This window comes from Brassica napus, chromosome C5, assembly GCF_020379485.1.
Source record: "Brassica napus cultivar Da-Ae chromosome C5, Da-Ae, whole genome shotgun sequence".
Lineage (NCBI taxonomy): Eukaryota > Viridiplantae > Streptophyta > Magnoliopsida > Brassicales > Brassicaceae > Brassica > Brassica napus.
Genome location: NC_063448.1, coordinates 43,106,812 through 43,129,387, shown reverse-complemented (window position 1 = coordinate 43,129,387; position 22,576 = coordinate 43,106,812). Strand labels below are relative to the sequence as shown.

At 37.4% G+C, this 22,576-nt stretch overlaps 1 protein-coding gene and 1 non-coding gene across 5 annotated transcripts; both read left to right on the top strand.

Moving 5' to 3' along the window:
* The first annotated feature begins 5,966 nt into the window (after positions 1-5,966).
* On the top strand, positions 5,967-6,073 carry LOC125588113. Its single transcript, XR_007324507.1, has one exon. It is a non-coding gene; the product is annotated as a small nucleolar RNA R71 (small nucleolar RNA).
* Positions 6,074-16,350: 10,277 nt separating this feature from the next.
* On the top strand, positions 16,351-21,596 carry LOC106425163 (helicase-like transcription factor CHR27). 4 transcript variants are annotated; one of them, XM_048757044.1, is made up of 11 exons: positions 16,351-16,504; positions 16,711-16,904; positions 16,993-17,558; positions 18,026-18,097; positions 18,181-18,258; positions 18,350-19,436; positions 19,524-19,654; positions 19,892-20,113; positions 20,220-20,750; positions 20,851-21,060; positions 21,142-21,596. In XM_048757044.1, exons 2-11 carry the CDS (start codon positions 16,793-16,795, stop codon positions 21,244-21,246), a joined length of 3,114 nt encoding a protein of 1,037 aa, XP_048613001.1. In that variant the 5' UTR covers positions 16,351-16,504; positions 16,711-16,792; the 3' UTR covers positions 21,247-21,596. The 4 variants fall into 4 exon arrangements, with proteins under 4 accessions (XP_048613001.1, XP_022559210.1, XP_013721346.1 ...); XM_013865892.3 differs by having other exon boundaries at positions 16,354-16,504; positions 16,735-16,904; XM_048757045.1 differs by having other exon boundaries at positions 16,469-16,560; positions 16,735-16,904.
* The last annotated feature ends 980 nt before the right edge of the window (positions 21,597-22,576 follow it).

Genomic DNA, 22,576 nt, shown 5'->3' with positions numbered 1-22,576 from the left:
CGATCATAAAGACTGACTCAAATTGACTCAAAAGAAAAACAAAAAAAAAGAAACGAGTTAGTAAACGACGAAAACCCTCCCCCAGACTTACTTCACACCGTCCCTGGTGTGAAAATAAATCAGAAAGAAGGTGAAAACAAGAATAAACATTTTTTTTTGTTGAGATACTTACCTGAGTGGAGCGGGTGCTCCATGAAAATTTTGGGTGTTCTATCGTCAGATGGTCGCCTGGAACAACTGCTCTTTTCAAGGGGCAGGTTGTTTCGTTGCTGCAACCCATAATTTTTGAAGTATCTCGGGTTTTTCTGCCTTTTGACCTGATACTCAATAAACTAAAACGAAAAATAAGCAAACAAAACAAAACCAAGTTATATTTACACTTACCAGTGGGTTGCCTCCCACCAAGCGCTTGGTTTAAGTCAATAGCTTGACTTGGTGACAGGGATCAGTCGGGTTGAGCATGAGGGCTTGTTCCACTACAAGAAAACACAAGTTTTACGAGGGCAGTTTTCCTCATGATTTCGTCGTAAAATCAATGTTACGAGTAATTAGCGAGGAAACCCGTTTCGTCGTTATACGTTTGTCGTAACGCATATATCCACGCTAATTCGTCGTAACATAGCGAGGAAATAATTTCACCGTAAAAGCGAAGAATAATATTTCGTCGTAATGACCACGTAAAGCTTCCACGTAAGGACGTCGCTAAATTTCCTCGTAAATACCTCGAAAGCCGTTCCTCGTAAAACCCACGTAAATAACTTGAAAGTAAATACTCGTAAAGTAAACGTAAATACCTTGATAGCTTTCCTCGTAAAGACCACGTGAACTTTCCACGTCATTTCCTTGTAACCCTTTTCTCGTAAAAACCTCGTTAAGCTTCGACGTAAAGAAGTCGCAAAATTAGCTACGAATTTACTTCGTTTCGTTATTTTACAGAAATATAAAAAAATATAATTAAAAAATAATTTAAATTATTTAAATTATTAATAAAATTAAAATTCTAAAAAAATCAAAACCAAAATATTTTATATATAAATAAGTTTTGAATTCATAATACAAGAACCGAAATTAAAAAGAACTAAGGGTCGTTAATCGCCGGTAGAATTCATCACTCCTCGCCGTTACATCCGCCTCGGCATGTGTGTCGGATGTTGACTCGCCTGGAATAGGATTTCGTTGTCGCATGGTCCTCAACAAAGTCTCCCATTCCGGATTTGTGGCCGCTACAACGTCCAAGAAGCCCCCGAGTCCACCCATACGAGATCGCGTCGAGCTCAACTCGTGACGTAGCTCAGCAGACTCTCTACGCAACTCATCGGACTCCCTACGCAGCTGAGAGACTTCACCATCCCATCGCTGACCATAAGACGATGTCACTCTCGGAACATCGTTGACGGAACTAATCCCCAACGTCCGTCCCTTTTTTTTAGGGACAACCTTAAAAAGAAAATATAAATTTTGTTAGTAAAAATTTAAAGTTAAATTAAATGAATAATAAAAAGGAGACCCAAAGACTCTCTGAGGCACAGGAGGAGGCATCGTCGGATGAGCCATCGGGGGAGGCACATGAGGAACCGATGGTGCACTAGAAGAAGGAGACCCAGAGACTCTCTGAGTGTACTGAGTCTCGGGGACAGTCTCCTGACCTGAAGAACCGGGCGCTGAAGAAGACGACGGGTCTAAACGACTACCCGGCTCACCGAACATCTCTCTGTAATGGGCAGTAAGTCTACCTTTTCGAACCTGAGAAAAAAATTAATTTTTTAAATTTTCGTCAACAGTATATTTTCCAACATTATCCACCTAATCAACACTAAATAACATAAGATCCGTAAACCTATCTAAATTCCCTATACTAACCACTTAATCTACCTAAACTAACTAAATTAGAGAGGAATTAGAGAGGCTTACCATTGCAACGAAACATGGAGGAAGTGGAGAGGAAGTAGAGAGGAAAGAAAGAGTGAGCGCTCGGGGGTATATATAAGATTACATACCGTCGCAAATTCCTCGTAATTTTACGACGAATTACAGAGGCCCGTGTTTTTCTTTACGACGAAACAGCGAGAGATTACAAAGGTCCGCGTTTTATCGTACGAGGAAGTTACGAGGAATTACAAAGACACGTGTTTTTTAGGTACGAGGACATTACGACGATTTCGCTTACGTGGAATTACCGAAGAAAGCTTCCCTATAAATATACCCGTAACTGTCCTTCTCAACCCACACACAAACTCCCAAATCACACCCTATCTCACATCATACTCCAAAATCCAATCCTATTCAAATTATAAAAATTTGAGAAAAAAGGAAGAGAAAAAGATATTAGAATTTATGTTGGTGAGACTTAAGTAATATAATTGTTGGAAGTCTTGCCACATGTAAATCCAGTATTTTTCTTCTTTTTCTTTTTTTTTTTCTAGTTTTTCCACTACGAGGTGTTTACGACGATTTTCATTACGAGGTGTTTACGATGATTCCGTCCTACGTGGAATTAAAGAGGGCCGCGTTCATCATTTATATTACGGGGTGTTTACGACGATTCTGTCCTACGTGGAATTAACGGGTTTCGCTTTCTTTATTTTTTTTTTTTTTCGTCGTTATTTCCACGTTATTCAACGAGTCCTTTACGACGAATCTGTCAACGTGGAATAAACCAGGACTGCATCGTAAGTTCGACGTCAACGTACGAGGAATTAACGAGTATTACGTTTAAATCCCTAAAATTCGAAACCCCAAACCCCATATTCCTTATCTTCTACTTCATATATTCCAAACCATATCTTTATTTTCATTCCAAACCACAATTCCTTATCTTCTAATTCATATATTCCAAACCACAATTCCCACTTTTACTTATTCATAAAACAAACTCCCACATTTTCTTATTCACAAAAAAAACTCCCACAATATTACCTTATTCATAAAACAAACTCTCACATTACCTTATTCATAAAACAAACTACACAAAATCGAAAATACATCAATCGGATTCATCGACATTCTCGTCATCACTAGAAATGTCATCATTTTCATTAAACTTGTCTTCAACAGCTTCGTCTGTGGCATCATCGGTAAGATCTTCGTACTCGTGATTATGCGGATCAATGAGAAGGATGTCATCAATTTCTTGTTCAGGTTCCTCGACTTCATTTATCTGTTCTTCTTGCAATGGTGGCTCTTCTCCACTGATGATTCGTCCTCGAGGTGTAACTTTGATCACTGCTAACCAATTTATACTCGAATCTCTCATCCGAGGGTATGGAAGGAAGCTAACTTGGTCTGCTTGTGAAGCTAAGATGAAAGGCTCGAATTTGTTGTACCGTCGTCCACCGTTGACATCAACTACACCGAATTTGTTAGACCAAAAACCTCTGTTGACAACGGGGTCAAACCATTCACATTTGAAGAGGACGCATTTCAGCTTCAGTATCCCTGGAAATTTGATTTCAGCAAGCAATTACAAAGGCCCGCGTTTTATTGTACGAGGAAATAGCGAGGAATTACAAAGGCCCGCATTTTTATGTACGAAGTATTAACGACGATTTTGCTTACGTGGAATTGACGAGCCGCGCTTTCCTATAAATATACCCACAACTCTCTTTCTCAAACCACACACAAACTCCCAAATCACACCCTATCTCAAATCACACCCCTCAGGAAAATCCTATTCAAATTATAAATATTTGAAAAAAAAAGAAAAGAAGAAGATATTAGAATTCATGTGGGCGAGACTTACGTAGTATAATTGTTGGAAGTCTTGCCACATGTGAATCTGGTATCTTTCTCCTTTTTATGTTTTTTCTAGTTTTTACACTGCGAGGTATTTACGACGATTTCGTCTCTGGAAGCTAACTTGGTGGTGGATTCAAAATTACCTCGTAAAGTACACGTAAACTAATTCCTCGTAAAGAACTCGCAAACTTTACGTCGTATTTACGAGGAAATAGTGTTTCCTCGTAAAAACCACGTCAATTTACATCATCTTTACGACGAAACTTTTTTGTCGTAATGTTACGAGGAAATAACGATGCTTTTATTTTTCCACGTAATTTCCTCGCAAAATCGACGTATTTTTACGAGGATTGTTTTTCCTCGTTAATTTTTCTCGTTAAACTTGTGTTTTCTTGTAGTGTTCCAAAATAAGCTCCACGATCAGACATGTTCAGCTTCAAAACTCTGCTCAACAACCCTTTCACAACAGCTTCTCCTTTCTCTTTCAGCTCATGTGTGAGAATTACTCTGACCTTAGAGAAAGGTTTAGAGGTACCCTTGCACTTTAACTCATAAAGGTTTAGAGGTACCCTTGCACTTTACCTCATACTCAATGGATTTCTCATCACACAACCGAGGTATCAAAGTCATCATAGGGTCACCCTTGACCCTTTTTCTGGACTTTTTCATTCACCCTTGCATTCCCACTGAGTTTCTTGGTATCAGTGTGAGGATCTCCATCTAGAACTTCTTTGATCTCACCCTTTTTACCAAGCTCCTTCTTAGGAACAATATCCAGATGTTCTCCACTAACCACTGAGATGCAAGAGGCGTAGCGGATTTGTGATCTGGTTGGGAGAGCCTTGTAGAAAACCTTCTTGTTGATGTTGGAGAAGGAGACTCTCTTATTAGGCATGACGACAACTGCTCCAACTGTAGCCATAAATGACCTTCCAAAGATCAAAAGCATCTCATGATCCTTGCTCATCTCAACAACCTGAAATTCAGTATGGAGAATACAGTTCCCAACTTGGACAGGAAGGGTGCGAATTGTGCCATAAGGGACAGTCATGGAAGAGTTTACAAAAGCCAGAGTCACCAGAGAAGGCTCAACATCAACAATGCCCAACTTTTCTACAATCGCTTTTGAGTTCACACTAGACCCAGAATCACAAAAAACTTCCTTGAATTCCACTCCAGCAATGAAACAAGGAAAAACAAACTTTCCAGGGTCATCAACCTTAGGCAGTACCTTCAGCGATGGTGTCAGTGCTTCAGTAAAGAGTGCCTTGATATCCTCCTGAGATTCTCTGCAATTTTTGAAGAAAATATGCAACGGCCGAATCTCCCAAGCATGTTCAAATGAGATATTTTGAGGAAGCCTTCTTACCATCTTCCTAAACCCAGCCATCTGTTCTGCACCAATAGGATCCATCAGATGTTTAGATGGAATTGGATATGGAACCTTAGGAACATAGACTCGCACTGGTGGAATCTCAATAGGTTCGTCGGGAGCAGTCACTTCAGAGCTAGCAGGCTGCTCTGTTCTCTCTTCTGCGCCTGAAGCAGTCTCAGCAGATAGTTGCTCTGGTTCTTTTCCCTCAGGTTTCTCACATCTGAGCTCTGTTGCATTACAGTGCTTAACCCTAGGATTCATCACACTCTTTCCAGGAAGCATACCTTGCTGCCTCTTAACACTCTCAGCTGTTTGAGCAAGTTGAACATCAATCCTCTTTATGTGGTTGCTCACAGTATCATACTTTGTATTCAGCTCGGTGAACATGTTGTCCATCCTGGTGTTGATGTCTGTAGAAACTTGAGTCAATGCCTTGCCCTGAATCTGCATACCCTGCAACAACTGTTGCATCATCATACCCTTCAGCTCATCTGGTTGATTATTCCCGGCAGCTGGAATAGCTTGCTGATTGCTCTGCGGTTGTCGCTGGTTCTGGTTCTGAATCTATCCGGCCGTAGCTTGCTCCATGCTGAAGACGTGCCTTTGGTTATTTTTCAGTAGCTGATCAACCTTGGCAGTCAGCTCATCTATCTTCTGGGTGTCGGAACTGTTCCCTTTCTTGGAGCGATAGGTCTCCTCGTTCTTATTGGCTGAGGTAGCAGTCATGTTCTCAATCAGCTCAAACGCTCCATCAGTGGTTTGAGTCATGAAGTCTCTGTTGCTGGCAGAGTTCATTGCACTCTGAAATTCCCAGTCAACTCCATCATAGAAAGTTTCCAAGAGGTAGTCATCATCAAATCCATGGTGAGGACATTCTCTGCGATAGTCATTGAAGCGCTCCCATGCGTCGCAGAAAGGCTCATCAGTGAGCTGTCTAAAGGAGGTGATCTTGTTCCTCAATGCAGTTGTTCTCGCCTTAGAGTAGATATTGTTGAGGAACGCTGATCGGACCTGTTCCCATGAAGTGAGAGAGCCGGTAGGGAGGGAGTTCAACCACCGTGCAGCTTTTCCATTAAGAGAGAATGAGAATAGCATGCACTTGATGTAGTCTGGTGGTACGCCATTCACGCGAGTGAAACTGCAGACTTTTTCGAAGCTCTCAATATGCTCCATTGGAATTTCTGTAGAGAGACCAGAGAACACCTTTCTCTGTACTAGACCGATCAAAGCAGGCTTGATCTCGTAGTCCTGCCTGGTGCCGGGTGGAGGAACAATGGCAGAGCGCGTAGTAGGGATGTTACGCGGAAGGTTTCTCATCCCGATCGGAACAGTCTGTGCCTGCTGTTCCTGCTACTGTTGAGCAGCTTGTTCCTGCGCTTGAATGGTCTGCTGTAACTGTTGCATCTGCTGCAACTGTTGCATCTGCTGCTGCATGATTGCCATTGCAGCAATAAGATCATCCTGATTGGCTTGATCACCCATAGTGGTGTCGGTTTGCCTTGGCTGTTGACGATTTGTTCTTTCTAACCTTGCTAGCTCCTGGTTGGTAAGTGTAACCAATTTCGTTGTGCGTTTCTCCGAGTATGTCTACTGGTCATGCGCCTGAAAAATTAGTTGCAACAAAAAGGATAGAGCAAGTTAGAGGTCTTAGACTAAATAAATAACCAAAAAAATAAGGTAAAAAGATGGTCCCCGGCAACGGCGCCAAATTGATATTACGTGTATACGCACACCAATTAACCTAATGTGCACACTACCACAATCGAATGGTATGTCGATGTAGCACTTTAGGATCGAATCCACAGAGACCAATGATTACACTTTATTTCTATAGGATCAATATCAAGCTAAAACAATATGGGGGTTTTAAAGTTGATTTCGTAACAAGCAAGTAAGAGATTGATTTAAGGTTTTTCAGATGATTAAGAATGCTAGCCTAGGGTGGTTTGATCGGGTGTTAAACAAGTGTGAGCCAGACAATTATTCAAGTTCAATTAAGAGTAAATCTAGAACTCGGATCACTCAGGTTGAATCAACCCACTCTCGTGGTATTGATTCCTTTGCAAGTCGGTCTTGATGCCTAAACTCTCATTTGGATCAAGACGCGCTAGCAAGCTTTAGATATCAAGTCCGATATGTTCACAATACACCCTAATATCTACTCTCGCTGACTAGGGATGCAATGCTCATTCACAACAGATCTTGCACAACAGATCTAGCAACCTATTACACGGTTAATGAACAGGTTAAACCTAGGATCTAACATTAAACGGCCAGTTTAATGCAAGCATTAAGAACATTTATGAATGAAGACAATCAATGGATTCACTTATCTATGTTTAACTCACGGATCTAACACCCTAACACCCTAGACTAAGCAAGTGGATTACTCAGCCATGGACAGAGAAATCACAGAGATAACAGATGAAGAAAACATGTCTGAATTAATAATAAAAAGCAAAGAGGGTTTAGAAATCTTCTCCAAAAGATGTAGAGATTCTTCTCCCATAACAAGAGTACAAATCTTCAAGTATAAAAGTCTCCAATGCTTTCTTGTATAAAAACTAGCGTCAAATCATAATAGAAAATAAGAAAAGATATATATGCAGGTCTATGGCGGCCTGGGAGTAAAAGGGGGGATGCTCTAGGTAAAATCCCGAAATATTTGGAAACTTCCTTAAATATCTCTGCCGCTGGAATAGACACTCAGGTTGCTCCGCTTGACTGTTCTGCGTGAAAATCACCAAATTGCACTGTTTTCCGCCTCTTCTGTTCCAGTTGGTCCATCTCCCTTCCAATGCAACTCCAGACCTGTAATGACTCGAAAAGGACTAGGAAGACTCGATAAAGAATTGAAACCCAATTTAAAAGAATATATACAAGATGCCAAAAATACCATATATCAATCAACACAAACCAAGTTTCCATGTCCCGCTCCTTGTGGAATGGCCAATGCAATGCATCCGTCCAACACACCATAAGGACATGTTATACCAACCATGATCCGGCCCCTTCCTAAACTACTGGATCCTTAGATCACATCACATTATATGTAGTCTTCAAGGGCGTGCCATGCTTGGCCAGGACCGATTCTACAAGAGACATAAACATAAACCGGGAAGTAATCATAAATCGGTTACCTTATACTTGATATTACTAGATATTGTGCATTCCCTTATCATGGACGTCCCTGATCCTTTTGCACACGCCTTTATCAATTCTTATCATATACTTCCAGTATTGATAATATCCCTCCATGGGTCGCACCAATCTTTCCTTCCATTGATTCCCCATAAAACCGGTTCTACACTGCATCCGCCTTCAAGGCTGTCTTGGCCACTAAGATTGGAGTCCGACCTTCTCTATTCTCTCCTGGATATTTGCGTGTGTTCCCAGGATATGGAGGAAGCCTAGGGAGTGATCATCCATGATCAAACACCATCCAAAGGTCGTTCCTAACTCCCATGAAACTGCCTTCCCACACACATCTCCCGTTAAGGCTATCTTGGCCGTAGAAAGTGGAATCCGGCCATCCCTCTTCTTTCCTGACCATTTGCGTGTGTTCTCAGGTCCTGGAGGATGCTTTAGGTGATATTAACACGAATCAAAAACCATCAAGGGTCGTTCATAACTTCCCCTTTGATCTCTCCCAAAACTGCCTCTTTGTGGCCTTCACACCACTCTTTGGTCTTGGATGTTGAATCCGACCAACTCTCTGTCTTTTCTCTGTATTTATTTGAATATTTGAAAGGAACCATAAATTATGGTTTGTTATATGTCAGATTTTCTTCGATGGTAGAAGAGTATTTAGATGCAAGTTTGATTATCTATATAGACGATTATTCTTCTATAAATGGTTGAGTAATTTTGCTTGGGGAGGTGCTATTTCATGGGCTTCCAAGAAACAAAATTGAATGAAATTTTTTACTATAGAATAAGAGTTTGTAGCATTAGAATATGCCGGTAAATAGGCATATTGGCTAAGGAATTTAGTTTAAGAGATTTTGTTGTGACCGAAATAGTATCACCAGTTTCTATCTATATTGATAATGAATAAATCTTGGTTAAGGTTTGTAACTAAGCATATAATGGTAATTCGTGACACCTAGCGTTAGATATAGAGCAGTATGTGAGTTGATCACTCACGAGGTGATTACCAAAGAGTTTGTTCGGTCTGAAAGAAAGGTAGCATATCATTTGACGAAATGATTAGCTAGAGACTTGGTAACTATGTTTGTTAGGGAGAGTTTAAAGTCCATTTGAAATTTTTAATGGTGGGATACCCAATTCCCCTCTAATACGATGTTAGAGGTTGAATTCAATGTGGAAAGCCTACACTTAAAGATTGAAGCACATGTTTTTATATCATCCCAAGGTATGTGCTTGGACCTGCAAGAAAGAGCTAGGTTAAAATTTTATTCTTAATAAATACTTTGAAAAAGTGTATTTGCAGGTGCATGAGTGAAATTACCTATATGAGTGTGAAGTGATGCCGCTTCAATAAGCTGGGACTTGGCATTGTATGCACTCATGAATGGATAGAGACACATGGCTTATAATAGTGTCAAGTATAAACACTTAGAGTAGTGTGGAAACACGTGTGTGTATTATCTTCATGTGCTCAAAATGGGTTGAGGGATTCAATCCGTAGGACATCCTGATTCTCGGGCATTTGGAATGTGTATTTCACTAAGATGAAAATTCAATTCTTCGAACATTTTCATTTATGCATGAGTTTGATATATGTATTAATTATTTAATGAATCTATGATTACACTTAAATGGGGGAGGATTGTTGGATATTTAAGTGAATCTTTGCAACCATTAAAGTGAAGCATTGCAATTGTTTAGATGAACAAATGCAACTGTTTGTGATTGTAACTATTAGTGGTAAATGGTTGCAACCTTTGGTGATAAACCATTGTAACCATTGGTGATTATAGCCTTTGGTGATGAACCATTGTGACTTTTTTCTAACCAATGTAACTATTGGTATTAATGGTTGTAACTCTTCACTAACCATTGTAACTATTGGTGCTAACCATTGCAACCCTTAGTATTCTATAAAAGGAGTTGTGGGCAATGGAAAATAACAACTTGAATCACAACTTGTAAAACAAGATTGAAGATCAAAAACTAATAGTTAATAAAAGAGAGAGAAAGAAAGATTCATTGTTCGAAGATCATCAAAGATCTTTGAAGAAACACATATAAGCATTAAAGTTTTATTTGTTATTCTTGTATCTTAGCTTAGAACAAGAATGAGACTTTTGATCGTCTTATCTTACAAAGGGATTTCGTGTAACCCAAAAGCTTGGAATAGAGTCGAAATACTCTTTAAAAAAAGCATGATGATTCAATCATTATCCAAGTATATAATTCTAAATTATTCGGGTTACAACCCAATTATTACCAACAAAGTCTTGTGTCATGCTCTGGAGTCGTTCATTTGCGGGTGTCAAAGATCATTTGAGCGAGAATGTAAGGGAATGGTCGTCTGGAAATAGGCTGGCCGGATATCGAATTGATTTTTTTTTCTGGTTCATAAAATTTTCACCAGTGGAACTGTGGAAGTTTTTGTTGTGTAGTTCGATCAAGAAGAAAAAATCTATACTATTAAAAGAGAAAATCTATACTTCTTTTATGTGTGATATTTTAAATGGACTATCCATAGAAAGTTGCTTGCATTATTTTTTTTTGTATCTTCATAACAATATCCGAACAAGATATTTAATTATCTTTTTATAGGGTTTTTGCCAAAACTAACCCACAACTTGATTTTAATCCCAAACCTATACCCAAACTTGAATCAAATGCAAAACTAACCTAAAATCCTAGTGAAATTACAGCTCAACCCCTTGTGACCAAACAAAAAAACAGAAGCCATTTTTACGAATATAGCCCCAGTAAATCGTCTGAGTCGTTTGAGATGTTGGAAGTCGTCTGGACGACTGAAGTGTAAGTCGCCTGGTACCAGTTTATTTTAAAAATAATTTATAAATCTTGTAAAAAAATATTTTGATGCGTGAAAAATAAAAATCAAGTAATTATAAACAGTTTTAAGTGATATAAATTAAGATATGATAAAATTGATTTGTTTTGAAGATAGATGAGTGGAAGTAGTGAATCATGAAATACTTTGGTTTAGGAGTTTGGCAAACATATGTTGTAGTATTGTATGTATTGTTAGGGTTAGATTTTGGAAAACTAAAATGTTTTTTTCAAAAATTAGTTTTCACCTATATGTGTTTATTTCTGTGTATAGTAAACACTTTTCAAGTTTGATTTGGTTTTATGAAGTGCTTAATTAGATAAATAAGTTTAGGGGTTATGTTTAGGGTGTGGACGACTTATATTTCAGTCGTCTGTTGAATAATTTACCCGGACGACGTATATTTCAGTCGTCCACATCGTACCGAACCTTTAATTTTACCAATGTACGTTTTAACCTAACCGGATCATTTTACTCGGACGACTTACATTTCAGTCGTCTGGTGAAGAAATTAAAACAGACGACTTATATGTAAGTCGTCCAAATATTCCCGCCTAAATTTTTTAAAAAAAATTATTTTCCCGCTTAAATAATTTAAACCAGACGACTTACTTGTAAGTCGTCCGGAAAGTCTTCTATTTTAGTTTCCCGCTAAAAATATTTAATTTCCCACTAAAAATATTAAACTCTTCTAGACGACTTACATGTAAGTCGTCTGTTTTAATTTCTTTAACAGACGACTGAAATGTAAGTCGTCTAGGAAGTCGTCTGAGTCAAAAATATTTAACCTAATTGGATTTTTTGTCTCCCTATATAAAGAAAAAATTTACACATTCTCTCTCCTCCTCTCAAATGGCTGCAACAAAAATGTAATGTTCATCATTCTAAAACTCTCCAACCTCTCTCTAATCTCTTTGAATTGAAAACACCAAACTTTATATGAATTTTTCAGTTTTGTCTCATGTATTTCTTACTAATCTATCTCTTTTGCAGGTTTTTAATCAAATGGTACTCATCTTCCACTAATTTAAAGGTAGATCTATTAATTTTAGATATGTATTTTTGTGTGTTCTATAAATGTAGATTTATCTAATTTTCCACTCATTTTCTCTATTTTTAAGTCATTTGAACGTTTTTGGATATGCAGGTTTTTCAGATCTGGATTTGATATGCAGGTTTTTCAGATCTGGAAGACTTTTGAGACGACTTACTTGTTAGTCGTCTGGAAGTCGTCTGGACTTCTTGGAAGTCTTCTGACAAAGTCGTCTGGACTTCCAGGAAGTTGTCTGGACTTCCAGGAAGTCATCTGGATTTTTCTGAGCGTTTTAGTAAGTTCTTATGTCTGATTTTTCTTCATTTGGTAACTTCTTGTTGTATAAAGTTCTTACTTTTTTCCCAAACTAAAACTCTCCAAACCTACTCTAATCTTTTTGACTTGAAAACACCAAACTTTATATGAATTTTTCAGTTTTGTCTCATGTCTTTCTTACTAATCTATCTTTTTTGCAGGTTTTTAATTAGATGGTACTCATCTTCCACTAATTTAAAGGTAGATCTATTATTTTTAGATATGTATTTTTGTGTGTTCTGTAAAGGTAGATTTATCTAATCTTCCACTCATTTTTCTGTTTTAAGCCATTTGAACGTTTTTGAATATGCAGGTTTTTCAAATCTGGATTTAATATGCAGGTTTTTCAGATCTAGAAGACTTCTGGGACGACTTACTTGTTAGTCGTCTGGAAGTCGTCTGGAAGTCGTCTGGAAGTCGTCTGAAAGTCATCTGGAAGTCGTCTGGAAGTCGTCCGGAAGTCGTCTGAAAGTCGTCTGGACTTCCTAAATGTCGTCTGGACTTCCTGTAAAGTCGTCTGGAAGTCGTCTGAACTTCCTAAAAGTCTTCTGACAAAGTCGTCTGAACTTCCTGGAAGTCGTCTGGACTTCTTAGAAGTCGTCTGGACTTCTTAAAAGTCGTCTGGTCTTGTCTGCTCAAGTGGAATCCAAGCTTGTCTTTGTAGAGGAATGATCTATAATAGTTTTGTTTGTGGTCTGTTTTGTGAATTGCATGTCTACTATTTTAGTTGTGAATTTTTTGTAAAATCAGTAATAATGTTTTCCAAGATGTATTAAATGTGCTAACAATGTGTTTACACATTTACAAATCAATGAAATAATAGACTTCAGTAGCCTTTTTCTTATCTTTGGATCTCTCATATGCAATAATAAACTCCAATGGCCTTTTCTCATCTTAATAAACAAGAATGTTGGTAGCTTCATATTGATACAACATTTTAAGAAGCATTTAACCCTTCTTCCAACTCATAACAATAGTCATCATTATTGTCTATAACAATAATACTTAAGAGATAGAAACAAACAATAGTAACTAGTCAAAGCATATCATATTTTTTTATAAGTTTGCGTTGAAAAACTTAGTCAAATTTAGTAAAACTAAGGGAGAGAACATATTTTGTAAATATGAGTTTTACATATCTTGAAGTTACTTATCACTCTTAAAAATACAAGTTATTCAAAAACTAACGTAGAAGACTTAAAAACTAGCAGAGAAGACGCGGACGACTTCAATCTAAGTTGTCCAGACGACTAAACTATACGTCGTCTGGTCAACGCAGAGGTTATTTTTGCAATTGACTTTGAAATCTGTTATTTCGGACGACTGAAAAATAAGTCGTCTACTATTGTTTGGTTAAAAAAAAAACTCCAAAAAAGCTAGACGACTTACATTTCAGTCGTCATAGGTTAGTTTTGCATTTGACTGGATTATTTCAGAAGTTTGACTTTTCTGGACGACTTACATTTCAGTCGTCTAGTGAAAATTAAAATAATAATATTTTTTTTAAAGTAGACGACTTACAGTTAAGTCGTCATAGGTTAGTTTTGCAATTGAAAAAAAAAACTTCAAGATTTAATTATATACAGACGACTTATAATTCAGTCGTCCACGAGACGACTGAAATGTAAGTCGTCCAGGATTTACGAGGTTTGACCAGAATCTCGGAAAAAAATCCTCGACGACTTACAAGTAAGTCGTCTGGTGGATGACTGAATTATAAGTCGTCTGTGTATAATTAAATCTTGAAGTTTTTTTTTTCAATTGCAAAACTAACCTATGACTACTTAATTGTAAGTCGTTTACTTTTTAAAAAATATTATTATTTTAATTTTCGACAGACGACTGAAATGTAAGTCGTCTGGGGAAGTCAAACTTCTGTAATTATCCAGTCAAATGCAAAACTAACCTATGACGACTGAAATGTAAGTCGTCTAGGTTCTTTAGAAATTTTTTTGAAACAAAACAATAGTAGACGACTTAACTTTCAGTCGTCTCAGGTTACAGATTTCAAAGTCAATTGCAAAAATAACCTTTGCGTTGACCAGACGACTTACCTGACGACTTCCAGGTAAGTCGTCTACAGCCAGACGACTTCCAGTTAAGTCGTCTACAGCCAGACGACATCCCAAGTAAGTCGTCTGACGAACAGATCTGGAAAAAAACTCGATGTCATACCTTAAATTGGTGAGATAAGTTCCTTAGCATACATAAGGCTTCTCCAAGCACACAGAATCACAAACGAAAGTCACCCACCCAGAATCGTTAGCTTCTATGACTCTATGAACCATAAAAATTTTAGAATCAAAATCTTGGGTTTTTTAGCTCATTGTGGAGAAAAAATGAGAGATATGTTGTGTTTAGTTCACAAGAATGGAAAAAGAAGAAGGGTAAATCGATTTTGGGAGCATTAAGAGCTTCAAATTGGTTGTTCATGGTGGTTGTGGTATTGATGACAATGGCAATCTTGTAATTACTTGAAGATGATGAGGGTGAGAGAGTAAAGATGTCATTTTCGAAAAAAAAAGAAAAAAAAGATTGATAGCATTTTCGTAAATTATATGAACTTGTGGGGTGAATATGGCAAAACCAATTTTCAAAAAAAAAGGAGGTTAGTTTTGTGTTTGACTTTAAGTTGTAGGTCAATTTTGCAAAAAGCCATCTTTTTATTCCATCAAAATATTATTAATAATGGATAATTTCGAAAATATATTTATTCCATCAATATATAATTATAGTTGCATATAAACATTTATATTCTACTTAATAATAATAACATTTAATTATTCTAGAGTTAATACCTGCATATGATCTAATTAATAATAATAAAAATTAACATTTATTATGCAAATAAAATAATGTTAGAATTTCACCATACAAATAATAAAATCAAATCAAATATTAAAATCCTAACACTTGTATTTTCATAATAAGTGTTATTATTATTAATTATGTTATACATTATACATGTATCAGTATTTATATAGATGTTGTGTTAACAAACATGTATCGATAAATATATAATATTTTTAATAAATAAATACTATAGTGATGAATTTTTCATGCGTGATTTTTTCATTTGGACCATTCTTTAAAATTTTATCAAATTTTACATGAATTAATTTTAATATTTATATTTTTAATTGAATAACAATAAATATTTTTTAAGAAATTTCTAAAAAATCTTTTTAAAATATTTTAGGAATCAATTTAAATTTTATATCCAAAAGTAATTAATTTTAATTTTAGTTATAATAAACTATAATAATAAATTAAAATTTATTTTAGTTTTGATTTATATATGAAAATTTAAAATTATATAAAGTATTATAATTATATATTCACTGAAAATAACAATCTAAACTGATTAATTTTCAAAAATAAAATTTACAAAGATTTTGTTAGAAATATTCATTTCTATTTCAAATTAAAAGAAGATATTTTATCCAAGTTAGTGTATTTCTCAAATATGATATTTACTACAAACATATTTTGAAGTACAATTTATTATAGTTTTTCTTTAAAAGAAATTCTTTACAGTATCTCAAAAGATATATTTTCTACTATATAGATCTAATTTAATTTTTTTTCATATAAATTTAAAATAAAAAAGTATGTAAAGTAATATTGTTACATAATAAAGTTTCCAAAATAATTTTTGTTACAAAAATACAAAATTTATAGTAATAATATATAAGACACGTAAACATAGCTATTATAGAATTACATAATATATAACACTAAATTACGTTAAGTTATAGGTAAATTTTGTTATATAAACTAAAACATTTTAGTATATAAGTAATTATTAATTTTGGATTTATGGATAATTAGGCACTATGGGCCGGGCTAATACCCTTTTTTTTTACATTGGTTAAAAAGGTAAATTAGTAAAGTTTCTTTTAAAAAAAAAAAAAACGGACGTCCCAACATCCCTTCACATTTCGCTTGCTTGCTCTCCGTCAAAACCGCAACCAGCCGTCGTGACAGAAAGGTAAAAAATAAAAACTTCCGAATCAACAGTGGCTTCCTTCTTCTCCACCTCGCTGCTTCCTTGGTACACTCTATCTCTCTCTCATTTCCCGATTCTCCATCTTCCTCGTCTTCTTTCGTGTAGGGTTCTTCAAAATCAAAATAAATGTTCCGTTTCCATTATCCCGCCATTTCTGCTTACTCCGTTTTGATTTTCCTTGGATTAGCTTCATTGATCTTCAGCTTAGTCGAATTTGATAGCATTGCTGGCTATTGTGATGGTTTTTTCAGTGTGGAGAATGTTTTGCATCGCAGGCTGATTCGATTTCTCAGAAGCTCGACTGCTGGAAAGAGTGAAGACGAAGGAGATCCCATGATGGAATCCGCTATCGATATTAGTTCAGGTAGTAGCAGCGATGAAGAGGTATCAGTAGAGCCCATTAGGGAAGAAGTTAAAACCAGGAAGAATCCCCCTTGGCTAGATGGTATACTCTTTATCTTCAGTCTCTATCTCTCTCAGTGAGGTTTAGCTTTCATGGAGTTATCAAATCACCATTGCTACTTTTTTTCCAGGCAGCACTAGTTTTCCTCAAAAGGTTTCCTCTGCTGCTAATACTCAACCTAAAGCCAGACCTCCAAATCCTGCTTCTCGCTATGGTGCCTCTAGTTATGTATCTCGCCCAAGAGACTGCTCTACAGGGAATGACAAGAGCATTGTTAACTCGAGGACTTCCAGTGTTCCTTCTGGTGTAGATTATGAGAAGAAGCCGCCACCTTCTCAACAACCTCTGAAAAGAACCCTTCCACCATCTTTTAATACGGCTCCTATTCCTCCAAGAAGTGCTACTAACAGTATAAGCCATGGCAACGTGGGTCGCTTTGGTGCGGACTATAGTACTAGTTCTGCTGTACGCAACAAGAGTGCGTTTGGTGATCGTCACCGTGGAGCTCATTCTGAGATAGGAATTCATCGTGGCATGAATGGGGTTAGGATCCTTCCTCCATCTATGACCCTTGGAACATCTGCATCCTCTCCGTTACATTATGGTGGCCCAAGCGATCCAATGCACAGGGTTGGCGTTGGTGAAGACATGAATTCTGAAAACGACGAGAGGTTGATCTATCAGGCTGCGCTACAGGTAACTCAATCTTCTCTTATGTATGGCCTTCAACACTTGGCTGTTCTTCTCTGTTTGCATGTCTTGCGCCGCTTTAATCACCTGGTATGATTGCAATAGTGAATATGGAGCAATGAATAGCTCCAAACTTGGCTCCTTTCTTTTGGTTAAATATTTTTCAGAGATTTATGGTGCATTGTTCGTTTTATATGGTTTCTCATTGATGCTGGAGTCATATTATATTACCATGCTGAATCTACTCATTTTAGACCGAGTATCCTAGTTATGCAATAAGCTGCTTTATTTTTCTTCATCTGAAAAATGATATTTTAGATAATTGTGTTTATGAGGAGCATTCATTTTCGATTTTACCCAGGTGCATTGTAAATATGTTGAGAGCCTCTGTGTTGTGTTGTTTCCATAGTCAACCTGATATTTAATGGTATATTAAGTGCAATTTTTAATAAAAGAGTATGTTAATCCTGCAGGATTTGAATCAACCCAAGACCGAGATTGATCTACCTCCTGGTATTCTTTCAGTTCCTCTTATGAGGCATCAGGTATTGTCATGTTTCAATGTTACCATTTATTGGCCGTTGAAATTGGTTTGTGTACAGTGTACTGAAAATACTGTTGCTTTCAGAAAATTGCATTGGCGTGGATGTTTCAGAAGGAAACAACTAGTTTGCACTGTTCGGGAGGGATATTAGCAGATGATCAGGTCACATATTCTTAAATTTCTTCCCAAGTTAATATCTGTGATTTTGTTGCGTGGATATTCCCCTCAAACTACGTAAGGTCTATTTTTGTAGGGACTTGGTAAGACAGTTTCGATGATTGCTCTTATCCTGAAGCAAAAGTTTGAGTCACAATTGAAGTCTGAAATCTCAACCAAGGGAGAAGCTGAAATATTGGACCTGGATGCTGATGATGAGTTAGAAAATGCAAAGCATGAAAGTAAAAGTCATGCAAAACCAGAGCTCAATTCAAGGAACAGTGAGACCACGGTTCTGTCTATTAAGGAAGAAGCTGAAATATTGGATCTGGATGCTGATGATGAGTCAGAAAATGCAAAACATGAGAGTGAAAGTCGCGCAAAAACAGAGCTCAAGGTTTTAACCAACAGTGAGACCACGGTTCTGAGTGTTGGTGATAGTGATGAGAATGACAGTTCAGATACGGAGAAAGTCAAAGATGAAGAAGCGAGTACTTCAGTAAGGGAGTTTAAAAGAAAGAGACCAGCTGCTGGTACATTAGTTGTTTGTCCAGCGAGTCTTGTGAGGCAATGGGCAAGAGAGCTTGATGAGAAGGTTTCTGATGAATCTAAACTTTCTGTTTTAGTCTACCATGGTGGTAATAGGACCAAAGATCCTGTGGAGTTAGCAAAATATGATGTGGTTGTCACAACTTACGCCATTGTTACCAATGAAGCTCCCAAACAGTCCTTGTTGGACGATGATGAGAACGATGAAGACAATAACCAAAAACATGGCAACAAGAAGAAACGTAAGGTTGCAATGAAGGCCAGCAAGAAGAGTAAGAAAAGAGGTAGAAAAAGCATGGACGGTTCATCTTTTGACTCTGATTGTGGTACATTATCAAGAGTTGGGTGGCTCAGAGTAGTACTAGATGAAGCTCAGACAATTAAAAATCATACAACACAGGTGGCAAGAGCCTGTTGCACTCTTCGAGCCAAGAGGAGGTGGTGTTTGTCTGGAACGCCAATTCAAAATACGATTGATGATCTATACAGCTATTTCAGGTTCCTTAGATATAATCCGTATGCCGTGTACAAGTCATTTTACCATACAATCAAGGTTCCGATTTCCAAAAGTTCTCTTCATGGTTACAAGAAGCTTCAAGCTGTTCTAAAGGCTATAATGCTGCGCCGTACCAAAGGTATTCCGATCATCTCTCTGTTTTCTTAGATGGTTGGTTGTGCGATTTCTGGTGGTGGGGACTTCACAACCTTTTTTTGATATCTAGGAACATTGCTTGATGGGAAACCCATTATTAATCTACCTCCAAAGAAAATTAGTTTGAGCAAAGTGGACTTTTCAGTGGAGGAGCGCTCTTTCTACAAGAAGCTTGAAGCAGATTCACGATCACAATTCAAGGTTTTCCTTTTCGTCCTCCACACTTTATCAGTTCATACTTGGTTTGAAATTTGATGTGCACTTTGTTGGAAAAGAAGAAACAACTATAAAGCAACTCTATGTGACCTTGTAGTTTTGCATGAGCGTTCTTGGAAAATCATGTTCTGGTGTCAAGTCTTTTATTTCTGCCAGCGAAACAACATAAACTCGTACTTGTAGTCTTGTACCTGTTAAGATGATTAATCATATCTTCTGCAGGCTTATGCTGCTGCAGGAACTTTGGGCCAAAACTACGGAAATATTCTTCTGATGCTTTTGCGTCTACGCCAAGCGTGTGACCACCCACAACTTGTTAACGGATATAACTCAGATCCTCTTGGCAAAGAATCAGAAGAAGCGGTCGAAAGACTCCCGAGGGAGGCTCGAATCAACTTGCTCAATCGTTTAGAGTCATCATCCGCCATCTGCAATATATGTGATGTAAATGCAGAGTAATTGAGAGCTACGAAATGTCTTCAGGCTCACTGTTCTCTAATTATTAGGCCAGTTCTGAATTTTTTTACTCTTGTTACCTGTTTATCTGCAGGATCCACCGGAAAACCCTGTTGTTACGATGTGTGGGCATGTATTTTGCTATCAGTGTGTTTCAGAACATATCACTGGGGATGAGAACGTGTGCCCTGTACGGAGATGCAGAGAAGACATTGGGCGTGATGTTGTTTTCTCTGAATCTTCCCTTAGAAAATGCATCACCAATGATACAGGATGTAGTTCTTCACAGGATAGATCAGCTCTTCGAAAAAGCGAGTTTAGTTCATCAAAAATTAAGGCTGTCCTAGATATTCTGAAATCGCTTTCCGAACATGGTCAAATGCCTTCTTCTTCCTCACAGCCACATGATGATGACGATGTTACCATTATAGAGCCGACGACTCTTAACTCATCTTCACTTAGCGAGGGGGCAATAAAGACGATAGTGTTCTCTCAGTGGACGGGTATGCTTGACTTGGTTGAGCTGAGTTTTATTGAAAATGGTATTGAATTCAGAAGATTAGATGGAACAATGAGTCTAGCAGCAAGAGACAGGGCTGTAAAAGAATTCAGCAATGATCCAGATGTGAGTGATATGAATATCTTAGATATATTTTCCAAAATACTTTAACTAGTCATTTCTCTGAATCATGGAGTATCGATCCTAAAGCTCTCTCTATTAACAGGTAGAGGTGATGCTGATGTCGCTAAAAGCTGGAAACCTTGGGTTGAATATGGTAGCTGCATGTCATGTTATTCTTCTGGATCTTTGGTGGAATCCAACAACCGAAGATCAAGCTATTGATCGTGCACATCGTATTGGTCAAACTCGGCCAGTTAGTGTAACTCGCATCACTATAAAAGGCACCGTGGAGGATAGAATTTTGTTACTTCAGGTATTCTACGCAATATTTCAGCTCGCTCTGACTTGGTTACAGTGATTCAGCACTATCATTTTCAATTTTTTATTTCATCAGGAAGAGAAAAGGAAGATTGTTGCATCTGCGTATGGTGAAGAGCATGGTGGAAGCTCTGCCACTCGACTGACAGTTGACGATCTCAAGTATCTTTTTATGGTGTAGACCACGCATTGTATGCTCTACGCTTAGCTTTCGAATCGCTGCTTGAGTTAGGTTGCATAGTATTTATTATGGGAGATTATGCACAGAGCTTTTTTGGGCAGGAAGAAACCCCTCTACCTGCATATGTAATTTAACTGTGTCTCTCCTAGGATTTGGGGTTTGGTTTTGTGAGGGTTTGAAGCCAGTCTAGGTTTTTTATGTTTCGGAGTTGCATCGATTGGAAGTATGCCATATGTAAATAACTAAATCGTCTCATGGTTTGTATAAGAGTTTAACGGTGAATCTTAAGGATCTCCTGCTGTATATTTGATACCTTCGAGCAGCTTATCTTATCATGACAGTTATGTATTCTTGTCTTACCATGCTAAGCAACCTTTAAAGCTTGCAGGTTCTGCGTCTGTTTTGGAAACTCCTGTTGTGTGCATATATGTGCAGTGTGCTTACCTACCTCTTCAGCAATGTAGATGAGGTGAGAGAACCTCTGTTTGTACATAGCTCGTTCCTTCATGGTCCTTTGTTGGAAGAGGATGAGGATGGTTTCCTCTAATCAGGTCGTAGTGATTGACTCGACCATCCTAGGTCCGCCTTTGACTTGCTGCTATGTTCCCGTTTTGATGTCTACGCTTGTCTATGGTTTTTAACATAAATACACCTTGCAGTTTAGAGGAAGGTATATTTGATGAGAAACTGGAGAAAACTCTTTTGTCTTATGTGGGAGAGGCATTCATGATGTGTTCGATCAAATAAATGCAGAACCTAAAGATAGTTTAGGACAAAACTCTCTGCAATTTAGGTGGGAGATTAGGGGAGGAACCAATGTTACACATATATATAAATAGATACAGAAATAACAAAGTATGAGTGGAAACTGCTAAGAAAGTTAAAGTTTGGTTCTGTGCAAGAATCAGCTTTAAGATTCAAGATGATGAATCATTACTGTGATACACAGTGGTGGAACTTTTTATTGATTAAATGCCCTATGAAGGGGACAACATAGAAGACAATGGGACCTCTTCTATGTATGACTTTTCTCTTCCTTTTTTTTTTTGGCCCTTTAAGTCATTTCTCTTTTCCATTTTTCACCAAAGGCTTTTTTGGGTTTAAGTTTTCACAAGAAGTTGATAATTATGATGGTATGAATGCACGTGCTTCTCGTCGGTTAGTGCTCTCTCCTCATATTCATATCTTGATTTTTTTCTCTTCCTTTTTTCAAGTTACGGTGTGAATAATTGACTCTATTGTTAAAAATTCAAGGTATCCAACGGCATTTAGAAAATACGTCAGGTAATAGAAGAAAGATGAAAAAATTATTCTGACAATTGGGAAGGTA

What these genes read in the sequence shown, in the direction of transcription:
- LOC106425163 (XM_048757044.1), top strand. Translation starts at nt 16,793, where the DNA reads ATGATGGAATCCGCTATCGATATTAGTTCAGGTAGTAGCAGCGATGAA. An exon ending in GGATATTAGCAGATGATCAG is followed by an intron (nt 18,259 to 18,349) that starts GTCACATATTCT and finishes CTATTTTTGTAG; the next exon opens with GGACTTGGTAAGACAGTTTC. An exon ending in AATTCAGCAATGATCCAGAT is followed by an intron (nt 20,751 to 20,850) that starts GTGAGTGATATG and finishes CTCTATTAACAG; the next exon opens with GTAGAGGTGATGCTGATGTC.